The 12,911-nt window shown below is 41.6% G+C and overlaps 1 protein-coding gene across 8 annotated transcripts in view; it reads right to left on the bottom strand.

Moving 5' to 3' along the window:
- GALNT13 (polypeptide N-acetylgalactosaminyltransferase 13) overlaps positions 1-12,911 on the bottom strand; it is a 354,352-nt gene that overhangs the window by 13,349 nt on the left and 328,092 nt on the right. For 5 of the 8 annotated variants that reach the window (XR_008847277.1, XM_056536509.1, XM_056536513.1 and 2 more), the window contains exon 11: positions 6,597-6,626. The exons of the other annotated variants lie outside the window; for them this stretch is intronic. Coding sequence is in view for 4 of the 5 variants with exons in the window: in XM_056536509.1 (XP_056392484.1) it covers positions 6,597-6,626 (30 nt within the window). In the remaining variant the exon portion in view is untranslated. The remainder of the gene's footprint in view (positions 1-6,596; positions 6,627-12,911) is intronic. 8 annotated transcript variants of the gene reach the window in all.

The following is a 12,911-nucleotide window of genomic DNA, read 5'->3' as shown; positions in this document are numbered from 1 at the left end:
TCTCCTGCTCTGGTCTGTGATCGAGCAGACCAGAGCAGAAGATGACCGATAATACTGATCTGTTCTATGTCCTATACATAGAACAGATCAGTATTAGCAATCATGGTATTGCTATGAATAGTCCCCTATGGGGACTATTCAAGTGCAAAAAAAAAATGTAAAAAAATGTAAAAGTAAAAAAAATGTGAAAAATCCCCTCCCCCAATAAAAAAGTAAAACGTCCGTTTTTTCCTATTTTACCCCCAAAAAGCGTAAAAAACATTTTTTATAGACATATTTGGTATCGCCGCATGCGTAAATGTCCGAACTATTAAAATAAAATGTTAACGATCCCGTACGGTGAACGGCGTGAACGAAAAAAAATAAAAAAAAGTCCCAAATTCCTACTTTTTTAATACATTTTATTTAAAAAAAAAAATATAAAAAATGTATTAAAAGTTTTTTATATGCAAATGTGGTATAAAAAAAAAGTAAAGATCATGGCGCAAAAAATGAGCCCCCCACTTATACGGAAAAATAAAAAAGTTAGAGGTCATCAAAATAAAGGGATTATAAACGTACTAATTTGGTTAAAAAGTTTGTGATTTTTTTAAGCGCAACAATAATATAAAAGTATATAATAATGGGTATCATTTTAATCGTATTGACCCTCAGAATAAAGAACACATGTCATTTTTACCATAAATTGTACGGCGTGAAAACAAAACCTTCCAAAATTAGCAAAATTGCGTTTTTCGTTTTAATTTCCCCACAAAAATAGTGTTTTTTGGTTGCGCCATACATTTTATGATATAATGAGTGATGTCATTACAAAGGACAACTGGTCGCGCAAAAAACAAGCCCTCATACTAGTCTGTGGATGAAAATATAAAAGAGTTATGATTTTTAGAAGGCGAGGAGGAAAAAATGAAAACGTAAAAATTAAATTGTCTGAGTCCTTAAGGGGTTAAGGCTAAATTAAAGGGTACCTCTCATCAAATAAACTTTTGATATATTTTAGATTAATGAATGTTGAATAACTTTCTAATAGCATGTTAATGAAAAAGATGCTCCTTTCTATTGTATTTTTCCCGATCAGTCCTGTCAGCAAGCATTTCTGACTCATGCTGGAGTCCTAAACACTCAGAGCTGCCAGCCTGCTTTGTTCACAGCCAAACAGGCTGTGAACAAAGCAGGCTGGCAGCTCTGAGTGTTCTCCTTTGTGAACAAAGCAGACTGGCAGCTCGTAGTGTTTAGGACTCCAGCATGAGTCTGAAATGCTTGCTGCCAGGACTGGTAGGGAGACCCCTAGTGGTCATTTCTTCAAAGTGGAAAATTAAATAGAAAGATGCATATTTTTTAATAACATGCAATTGTAAAGTTATTCTGCATACATTAATCTATAATATATCAAAAGTTTTTTTGATGAGAGGTACCCTTTAAGTGCAGGATACACCTCTTTCTTATAGGTTCAATTTCCTACCTTTTTTGTATGTTTTACTTTAACATCTTTTTCCCTTTTTTTTTTTTACAGAGAAAGAGGATACATAACGTCAATATGAGACGTGAGCACATAACGTCATGTTTATGAGCAAGGACCAAATGTTCTAATGTGTCACATCGGCAGTACTATATATTATTCTAGATAAATGTCTCAGAATGCTGCAGATAAGTGGTGGAGATGTAAAGTTTTACACCGTTTTATGATCCTGGCCCAGAAAGCTCAGGGGAGAAGACTCTGATAGTATAAGAGCAGTAAGGTTAGTCAGCCAGAACCCTCATTGTCTGATTTATTACACTTATTTTGACTCCATTACAGTCATGAATTGAATAAAGGTAGATAACTTTTTTTTTTCCAATAAACTGGTGCCAAAAAGTTAAACAGATTTGTGAATTACTTCTATTTAAAAATCTTAACCCTTCCACTACTTATCAGCTGCTGTATGTTCCAGAGGGTAGTTCTTTTCAGTCTAAGCACAATGCTCTCTGCTGACACCTCTGTCCATTTTAGGAACTGTCTGGAGCAGGAGCAAATCCCCATAGCAAACCTTTCCTACTGTGGACAGTTCCTGACACAGACAGAGGTGGCAGCAGAGAGCACTGTGGTCAGACTGGAAAGAACTACACAACTTCCTCTGGAGCATACAGCAGCTGATGAGTACTGGAAGGGTTAAGACTTTTTAAATATAAGTAATTTACAAATCTATTTAACTTTCTAACACTACTTGATTTGAAAAAACAAATGTTTTCCACCAGAGTACCGCTTTAATAATACTTATGGCAAAAGTGCAACTTATGTTTTTTTTTAACCCAGATGGTGCAAGAAAACCTCACTTTTTTTCAATTACGATAGAAAAACTACCATAGAACTACCAAGACTAAGGGCCCTGCAGACCCAAAATGCGTTGGCATTACCTGCCCTGTACTTGTTATCATGTGTTGAATGAAGCAATACAGTTTCTTTTAGCAGCACCTAAGAAGCTGAAATATCATTCTTGAAACATACATGTTCCGGGTTGGAGACGCTGCCGCCCTGTCCATGCTCGGGTGTTGGGTGGGAGCTGTTATTCCCCAATTTGCATAGAAGAACTATTGCACAAACTACTGCTGTGCCATCCGAAATCACTTAAAATTTACAGCTGGCCTTCTGGATATACAATCGCTGTGAGCTCATAGCCAAATATGAGCTTATAAATCTGCCCCAAAAGCTCAATATAATTTTAGAATGGCAAAAATCGGTAAAAGCTGGCCATTTAACCCTCTACAACAGTGTTTCCCAGCCAGTGTGCCTCCAGCTGTTTCAAAACTACAACTCCCAGCATGCCCGGACAGCCACAGACTGTTTCTAGACTTAGGCTCACATTGCCATTGTGTTCTGACCCATTCTTGGTCCATTCAGCTCTTCTTTTGTTTGTACCAAATGGACCCAGAATGGGTCGGAGCACAACTGATACCACTGGGTCCTGGCAGATCCTGTTGACTTAAAAGGCGTACGTCGGGGATCCAGTATTTTAAAGGAGTTGAAGGGGAAAAAAATAATAGGACATACAGTATTTTGTTCTCCAATGTAGTAAATGAAAAAATCCAGAATGTTGGTGGGCCTTAAGGACTGGCTTAGGGACCACTGGTCTACAGTGTTTTTCAAGTCGATCTACCTTATTAAGGGCCTCTATGAAACTTTATTAAAGGGGTACTCCGCCTCTAGACATCTTATCCCCATCCAAAGGATAGGGGATAAGATTTCTGATCACAGGGGTCCCGCCGCTGGGGACCCCTGCGATCTCCCTGCTGCATCTGGTGTTCGTTTAGAGCAGGGGTACTCGACTATTTTTAGCGAGGGTCCGCTTATCCAGGTCTGCCATCCGGTTAAGGTCCGAGCTGAATGCTGAGGCCTGGTTCCCACCTAGCAGCCTTAGTGCCATGAAGGAAAGAGCAAACAAGCGACTGAAGTGTGGAGGATGTATGACCCGAATACTGCCACACACGGTACCCCTGAATATAATACTGCCACACACTGTACCCCTGAATATAATACTTCCACACACTGTACCCCTGAATATAATAATGCCACACATTGTACCCCTGAATGTAATACTTCCACACACTGTACCCCTGAATATAATACTTCCACACACTGTACCCCTGAATATAATACTTCCACACACTGTACCCCTGAATATAATACTGCCACACACTGTACCCCTGAATATAATACTGCCACACATTGTACCCCTGAATATAATACTGCCACACACTGTACCCCTGAGTATAATACTGCCACACACTGTACCCCTGAATATAATACTGCCACACACTGTACCCTCTGAATATAATACTGCCGCACACTGTACCCCTAAATATAATACTGCCACACACTGTACCCTCTGAATATACTGCCAAACAGTGTACCCAATGAATATAATATTGCCACACACTGTGCCCCCTAAATATAATACTGCCACACACTGTACCCCTGAATATAATACTGCTGCACACTGTACCCCTAGATATAATACTGCCACACACTGTACCCTCTGAATATAATACTGCCACACACTGTACCCCTGAATATAATACTGCCACACACTGTACCCTCTGAATATAATACTGCCACACACTGTACCCCTAAATATAATACTGCCACACACTGTACCCCTGAATATACTGCCAAACACTGTACCCACTGAATATGATATTGCCACACACTGTGTCCCCTAAATATAATACTGCCACACACTGTACCCCTGAATATAATACTACCACACACTGTGCCAGTGAATATAAAACTGCCACACACTGTGCCCTTGGTATATTGCTGTACTGTACCCATGAATATATTACTGCCACCCACTGTGCCTCTAAAAATAATTCTGCCACATACTATGCCCCTGGTATATTACTGCCACACGCTATTCCCCTGCAATATTACTGCCACACACTATGCCCCCAAATACATTTTTCGGCAAACACTGCACCCTGTACCGACTAATTGTGCCTCTGTGCCCCAGAGAATTATTGATACCACTGTCCCCCAGAATTAACGATGCTGCTGTATCCCAGAATTGATGATGCCACTGTGCCCCAGAATAATGATGCTGCTGTGCCCCCAGAATTAACTATGCCGCTGTGCCCCCAGAATTAATGATGCCGCTGTGCCCCCAGAAGTAATGATGCCGCTGTGCCCCCAGAAGTAATGATGCCGCTGTGCCCCCAGAAGTAATGATTTTGCTGTGCCCGCAGAAGTAATGATGCCGCTGTGCCCCCAGGATTAATGATGCCACTGTGCCCCCAGGATTAATGATGCCACTGTCCCCCAGAATTAATGATGCCGCTGTATCCCAGAATCGATGATGCCACTGTGCCCCAGAATAATGATGCTGCTGTGCCCCCAGAATTAACTATGCCGCTGTGCCCCATGAATTAATGATGCCGCTGTTCCTCCAGAAGTAATGATGCCGCTGTTCCCCTAGAAGTAATTATGCTGCTGTGCCTGCAGAAGTAATGATGCCGCTGTGCCCCCAGAAGTAATGATGCCGCTGTGCCCCCAGAAGTAATGATGCCGCTGTGCCACCAGGATTAATGATGCCACTGTGCCCCCAGGATTAATGATGCTACTGTCCTCCACAATTAATGATGCCACTGTCCCCCACAATCAATGATGCTGCTGTGCCCCCACATGAACTTTGCCACTGTGACTCTCCAGCTGTTGCAAACTACAACTCCCATCATGCACAGACAGAATGCCATGGTGGGAGTTGCAGTAATACAGCTGGAGAGTCACAGGTGGGGGGAATACAATTATTCACTTTCTGTCCGAGGTCCCACGCTGCTCCGCTGCTCTGGCCCCTTCTAGTCAGGCCTGGCCAGAGCAGATGATACAGACAGCTCTAATCGTGCCATCTGCATCACTGGAGAAGTGCTGGGCGGCCGGGCAAGGACACAGCGTTCTCTCGCTCGCCGCGGTTATTCATTTGTATCGGTGTCTTAAAGACACCGATACAAATGAATAAGGGGAGATCAGGTAGGAGGTCCTGATGACTGGCGGCTGCGGTACGGATCTGGACTGCGGTCCGCCAGTTGATTACCCCTGGTTTAGAGCATCAGGTGTAGTGCCAGAGGCTCATGATGTCACGGCCACACCCCCTCAATGGAAGTCTATGACAGTCGTCACCCCCCCTCCCATAGCCTTGCATTGAGGGGGCATGGCTGTGATTTCACGAGCCTCTGCCCCGCGTCGCCATTGATCTGGCACGGAGCGAAGTTCACTTCGTGCACTGGATGTCTGGGGTGTTGCAGTTGAGATCACGGGGGTCACCAGCAGCGGGGAACCCGCGATCAGACATCTTATCCTCTATCCTCTGGATAGGGGATAAGATGTCTAGGGGCGGAGTACCCCTTTAAAGTTAGAGAAAGGTGTTATCGGCTACAGTGACCCCAGAAGTCAAAAGCCCACCTGACTCATGTTTATAACCTTGTTTATTGACTGGTAATAGATGTAAAAATGTCAAGACTAGTTGCTAAAATAAAGGCCAAAGCAGCCATTGGGTCACAAGATCTGTCTTCAGCCCAGTGTAGGTTTTGCCATCTATTGACATGAGGGATACTTATGCGTTTCTTCCAGCACCAATGCCACACATGCCCATACTGTATTACCAACAGGTCCGATTTTGGATTGTGCAAAAGAAGGCCTTTTGGGATCATTCCAGGCCATTTCTGGGGCTTTCCAAAGTGTTCCTGGGTCAGGAATATGACGCACATTTTGTGATATACATTTGGACCACTATGCCACAAAAGTGAATATGGCTGAGTCGCAAAAGTACAAAAAACCTGTGGACTAATGTTGCGCTATTTGGGGAATTCTAAAGAGCAAATTTCTTTAGAAAGAAAAACCAGTTCAGTTCTGCATTATTGGGGTACAAGGTGTTGGCCTGATGGGAGTATGGGTTGCCGGTTTCCAGCAGTGTAAAAGGATAATGGTGATTTTATGGCTTTTTATACGACAATTTATTACTCAAGTATAAGACAAACATTCAACATTACAACTTATGTGGAATCAGCAATGAAAGAAGTTGTTTATTTGCTAGTCTATGTTTAGTAATGTTACGGAAATGTCTTACCTCAAAATTATATTCCCATTTACCCGCATACTGACAAAAAGGAAAAACAAACATAAATGAATGAAATAAGGATTAACAACGTACTGCAAGGCTATAGCTGGTTACTCCCAATATAAACAATGGGGCCTAGTTCTGGTTCACACAGTAGAAGGTGTTGTCCATGGCAACCAGTCAGAATCTATTTTGTGTTGCTCTGACTGGTTGCTAAGGGCAACACTTTCACAAAGTAGGTGATCCCCACAGTGCAGTAAAGCAAGATCCTAACAGCATGAAGGAGGACAACCATGCTTGTACTGCTATACGTTTATCACTCAATATATTGTGAAAAGCAGACTGACAGCCCAAATGGTGGCTGCAATGGAGGACATATTACTCATTTTTTTGCTAGATAGATCGATATAAGATAGATAGATAGTTATAAGCTAAATAGATAAATAGTTATAAGCTAGATAGATAAATATGAGATAGATAGATACATAGATAGATAGTTATAAGCTAGATAGATCAATATTCGAAAGATAGATAGATAGATAGATAGATAGATAGATATGAGATAGATACATATGAGGTGAATATATAGGTAGATAAATAGATAGATATAAGACAGATAGATAAAACATAGATAAGAGATAGATAGATATGAGATGATAGATAGATAGATATGAGATGATAGATAGATAGATATGAGATGATAGATAGATATGAGATAGATAGATTGATTGATAGATAGATAAATAGATAGAAAGATATAGATATGAGATAGATAGATAGATAGATAGATAGATATGAGATGAATATATAGAAAGATAGATATGAGATAGATAGAAAGATAGATAGATAGATAGATAGATAGATAGATAGATAGATATGAGATAGATACATATGAGGTGAATATATAGGTAGATAAATAGATAGATATAAGACAGATAGATAAAACATAGATAAGAGATAGATAGATATGAGATGATAGATAGATAGATATGAGATGATAGATAGATAGATATGAGATGATAGATAGATATGAGATAGATTGATTGATAGATAGATAGATAAATAGATAGAAAGATATAGATATGAGATAGATAGATAGATAGATAGATATGAGATGAATATATAGATAGATAGATATGAGATAGATAGATAGATAGATAGATAGACACACACAGGATAGGACAACTGTGGTTTTCTATCAGCTAATTCCATGTGATGTTCTCCTCTGTTCAGCCTCTGCAGTTGACCCACTTTGACTTTACCCGGCAGCTTTTACCGGCAAATTTGAGCAATTATAGAAAATAAAGCATAAAACCTGTGAATCCTCTTGTAGTGCCAGCATTGTTATATAAATAAGTCTCTTTCTATGAGTTGCTGGGACTACAGCCTTTGTACTTGTATAACTTGGCAGCCTGGGGGTAGTAGTGCAGCCACATAACATAAGATGCTTGTGATAATTAAAAAAAAACTATTACCCCAAGACAATGAACTTTCTAATATAGTATTATCACTAATAGTACTGGATCTAGCATGTTAGAGTTGAAGATATGAGCTGGATGGAGACATGGAGAGATAGATAGATATGAGATAGATAGATAGATAGATATGAGATGGATAGATATGTGGTATTCCAGTAACAGAGTGGGTCCTGTCAGGCAAACTTTACTTTGGGTGCCTGCGCTGGGTCCTACTGCTCAGGTGATGCCTTGGTATCCATTAGGCTAGGTTCAGACTACGGAATCTCCGGGCAGAAAATTTCCGCCCAGAAATTCCAAGTGCGGCCAGCGCTGACTGAATCAGTCGGCGCTAGGACCGCGCGGACACTGCAGTCTCCAATAGACTGCAATGTGTTCCGTGAGTATTTCCACCTGAAGAAAGAGCAACCCCATTCTTCAGGCGGAAATTTCCAAGCGGATTTTCCGTTCACAAATTCCGCTTCACAAATTCCGAAGTGTGAATTTGTGAACGGAAACCCATTCACTACACTATACATTTTAGCAAGAGGAATTTCCGCCTGCAATTTCAAAGAGGAATTGCAGGTGGAAATTCTGTAGTCTGAACCTAGCCTTATAGTCTTTGCCTGTTGATTTGTAATGTTTTGCACTTTATCTTTAAGAAATGTACAAGATATCTGTTAGGAGGCATGATGCAGAGTACCCATGTGACCCTGATTGCCCAATGGGCGGCCCCCTAGCTAGGCCATATATAGTGTACGGGGAGAAGTTTTTCAGTTGAGAGTTAGAGTATGTGTGGAGTGCAGAGCTTAATGTGAGCTGCAGTGTGGAGAGGAGTCAGCAGGAGTGTGAGTTGATTCAAGGGAAGCCTAAAGAAAATCTTCAAGTGGGCGACCGAACCATTCTGCAAGTGTTTCCTGCCCAGGAGGAGTTGGAAATTCCTAATTGTGAGCATAATACCCGGTGAGTCGACGGACCACACAGTGCTAGTCTGAAATATATACAGTAGAAAGCATCAGGCAGCTGGATTTCAAGGGGTAGTTCATACCCTGGTGGTGTAGTATTAATTGGATACTATCAGTCAGCATGGAAGGCCTCAAAACTAAGTGTAAAGTCCGAACAAATAAAGTCAAGTGCAAGTCCCAGCAAGTCTACGGGGCTCCTAAGGGTTACTCTGCATCTCCTTTACTCTAATCTGCACTGAGAGGACTGTAACAACTACTCCAGCCTTAGTAAAGACAGTTATCCGTAACCTGGTATCTGCGTATTTATTATCCCGCGCCTGTCCCAGGAGAAGCTGTTGTATAATTGGATCGTGTCGGTTAACAGTACCCTGGCGTCAGAAAGTGATATATCTAACCACCTCAAGTCATTAACTGGACTCTCACAGAGAGAGGGAGAGAGAGAGATATGAGGTAGATTGATAGATATGATATAGAGAGTTGGATAGATATGATATATAAATATATATATATATATATATATATATATATGTTGAAAAGATGATTGATAGATAGATATGAAATAGATATGAGATAGATAGATATGAGACAGATAGATATGAGATAGATAGATATGAGATAGATAGATAGATAGATATCCACTCCAAAAAACGAGAAGCCGCAGCACTCCAGTAAGGTGAATAAGATTTATTGACCCAACATCAGGAACAACGTTTCAACTGCCCAATTGCAGTCTTTCTCAAGCTCCAATTGCAATTGGGCAGTTGAAACGTTGTTCCTGATGTTGGGTCAATAAATCTTATTCACCTTACTGGAGTGCTGCGGCTTCTCGTTTTTTGGAGTGGATATCTATAGGACCCTGGACCTGGGACCTTTACCGCTTGCACCCATCGCTCTCTTTGGAGGTTGTGCTGCTCTACCCCTTCTGCTCGTCTAGATAGATAGATAGATAGATAGATAGATAGATTAGTTATTTTGTATGCTTGGCAGAGGCCCCCTAGGTGCATGGTGGAGAAGACTCAGGGGTACATGGCCCATAATCCGGCCTTGGGTAGAGATGACGCAATCCCTCATTTCCAGTTTACAATTATTTTTATTTATTTCAGTTCAGTTGGTTGGGATATGGTGTAAATACATACAAACATTGCTAAATATGGGGGAATAAAATGCTAGATATTTTCACTTGATCAATACTGAATATGTATCCTTCTGTACACACACACACACATATATATATATATATGTTAATCTTGTATTTTAGGCTGCAGATAAATACAAGCAATGTGCTTTATAATTCAGAATCCCAATATAAACTGTGCTGCGTTCTGCTCTCGCCTGGGGGTTTAACCATGGAGGACGCCCTTGGTAGAGCAGGATAAAGGCTGACGCTTATTGCCAGCCAAGCAAACAGTTGTGTATCTTCAGAGAGCGGCCAATTAGGACAGGTAGAGAGGAGGAGGCCGCAGCCGCTGTGGGGTTTTAGCTGCATTTATCTCTTGTGGAAATTCTCTCTATAGCGTTGTTGATGAATGGACGTTTCAGATGTCATGTCACTTTTCACATCTCAATGCGTACTGCTGAGTAAGGATGGTCTGCAACTAAAATTTGCCACTTACATAAAACTATTTCCTAACACTCATAAAATCTTTCATAATAGCGCCATCTAATGGTCATACTGCTTACAGCACAAGTCACAATTAATCTAGAAGGGGGGACAGGTTGCCCTGACTGTGCCAGCTCTGCTGACTCAGAACACATCACTGTTACAGCAGGTTATAGAGGTGACAGCAGCCATCTACACGTTTACACTCACTGCTTTGTACTATAGCAAAAGGTTAGAAGGTGAAGAGATTTTATATTAGCCAATAATGAAAATTGTATTTATGTGTAAAAATATAGACCGCTCTACATATCATCTGGTTTAAAGGGGAATTCCACACTATGACAAGCTAAACGATGAAGGTCCAATCGCTGGGACCACCACCTACCCAGAGAATGGAGGAAAACTATTCCCCTGGATGAATGTAGAAAAGTGTTTCCCAACCGAGGGGCCTCAAGCTGTTGAAAAACTACAATGCCCAGCATGCCCGGACAGCCAAAAGGTAGGGTTTCCTAACCAGGGTGCCTCTAGCTGTTGCAAAACTACAATTCCCAGCATGCCTGGACAGCCAAAGGGTAGTGTTTCCTAACCAGGGTGCCTCCAGCTGTTGCAAAACTACAATTCCCAGCATGCCTGGACACCCAAAGGGTAGTGTTACCTAACAAAGGTGCCTCCAGCTGTTGCAAAACTACAATTCCCAGCATGCCTGGACAGCCAAAGGGTAGTGTTTCCTAACCAGGGTGCCTCCAGCTGTTGCAAAACTACAATTCCCAGCATGCCTGGACACCCAAAGGGTAGTGTTACCTAACAAAGGTGCCTCCAGCTGTTGCAAAACTACAATTCCCAGCATGCCTGGACAGCCAAAGGGTAGTGTTTCCTAACCAGGGTGCCTCCAGCTGTTGCAAAACTACAATTCCCAGCATGCCTGGACACCCAAAGGGTAGTGTTACCTAACAAAGGTGCCTCCAGCTGTTGCAAAACTACAATTCCCAGCATGCCTGGACAGCCAAAGGGTAGTGTTTCCTAACCAGGGTGCCTCCAGCTGTTGCAAAACTACAATTCCCAGCATGCCTGCACAGCCGTTGGCTGTGCAGGCATGCTGGGAATTGTAGTTTTGCAACAGCTGGAGGCACCCTGGTTGGGAAACATTGATGTAGTGCATCGCATGTGTGCAGCAAGGACCCCTCTAACATTGCTAAGTACGAAGGAAAAAAATATTCATAGTTATTTAGGATCTATTTTTCAGTATAACATATCTTTATTGATATGTTGACAAAGGGCAGGTACACTAAAGATTTGGTTAAAAAAATGTGCAGGGTATAACATTATGACTTGAGAAAGAAGAAAGCCGGCCACTCCCCATATTCCGTCTTCAAGCTTCTTTATTAAAGGGGTACTCCGTTGGAAAACTTTTTTTTTTATTTTTTTTTTTAAATCAACTGGTGCCAGTTTAAATTAAAAATCTTAATCCTTCCAGTACTTATTAGCTGCTGAACACTACAGAGGAAATTCTTTTCTTTTTGGAACACAGAGCTCTCTGCTGACATCACGAGCACAGTGCTCTCTGCTGACATCTCTGTCCGTTTTAGGAACTGTCCAGAGCAGCATATGTTTGCTATGGGGATTTTCTCCTACTCTGGACAGTTCTTAAAATGGACAGAGATGTCAGCAAAGAGCACTGTGGTCGTGATGTCAGCAGAGAGCTCTAAGTTCAAAAAAGAAAAGAATTTCCTCTGTAGTATTTAGCAGCTAATAAGTACTGAAAGGATTAGGATTTTTTTAATAGAAGTAATTTACAAATCTGTTTAACTTTCTGGCACCAGTTGATTAAAAAAAAAAAAAAAACGTTTCCCACCGGAGTACCCCTTTAAGCAAGGAATACTCACATAGCAAATAGGTGAGAGGGATGTGGATCAGGGGGTACAGATAAGGCAACAAGCTCCGTTTCGTACTAACAAGTGCTTCTTCCGGCCATACATCCTTCTCTTGGTTGGTACAACAGATATACAGGTACGTAAACCGGGTGACCATTCACAAACAATTACACCCACACACGTGATGTCTGATGTCAAGGATGAGTATGTCTAGAAGTTAGAAGCACAGCGCTAAATCTGTTCTATCGTCTAACCCTAGAGGGCCTGTGGCGTTTGATCTAATGATCCAATGTGTTTCCCTCTGCAGGAGTTTTTTATCTACACGTTCACCGGCTTTCGCTTACACTTTTTCAAGTCCCACAAAGAGCAGGACCTCCGGGTTGTTATCATGCGCTTCCTTCATGTGGGACAATAAATGGGGGGCACCATGTTTA

The sequence above is a fragment of the Hyla sarda genome, chromosome 8, assembly GCF_029499605.1.
Source record: "Hyla sarda isolate aHylSar1 chromosome 8, aHylSar1.hap1, whole genome shotgun sequence".
In the NCBI taxonomy this organism is placed as follows: Eukaryota; Metazoa; Chordata; class Amphibia; order Anura; family Hylidae; genus Hyla; species Hyla sarda.
The sequence above is the reverse complement of the archived record's forward strand: the minus strand, read 5'-3'. Positions and strand labels throughout refer to the sequence as shown.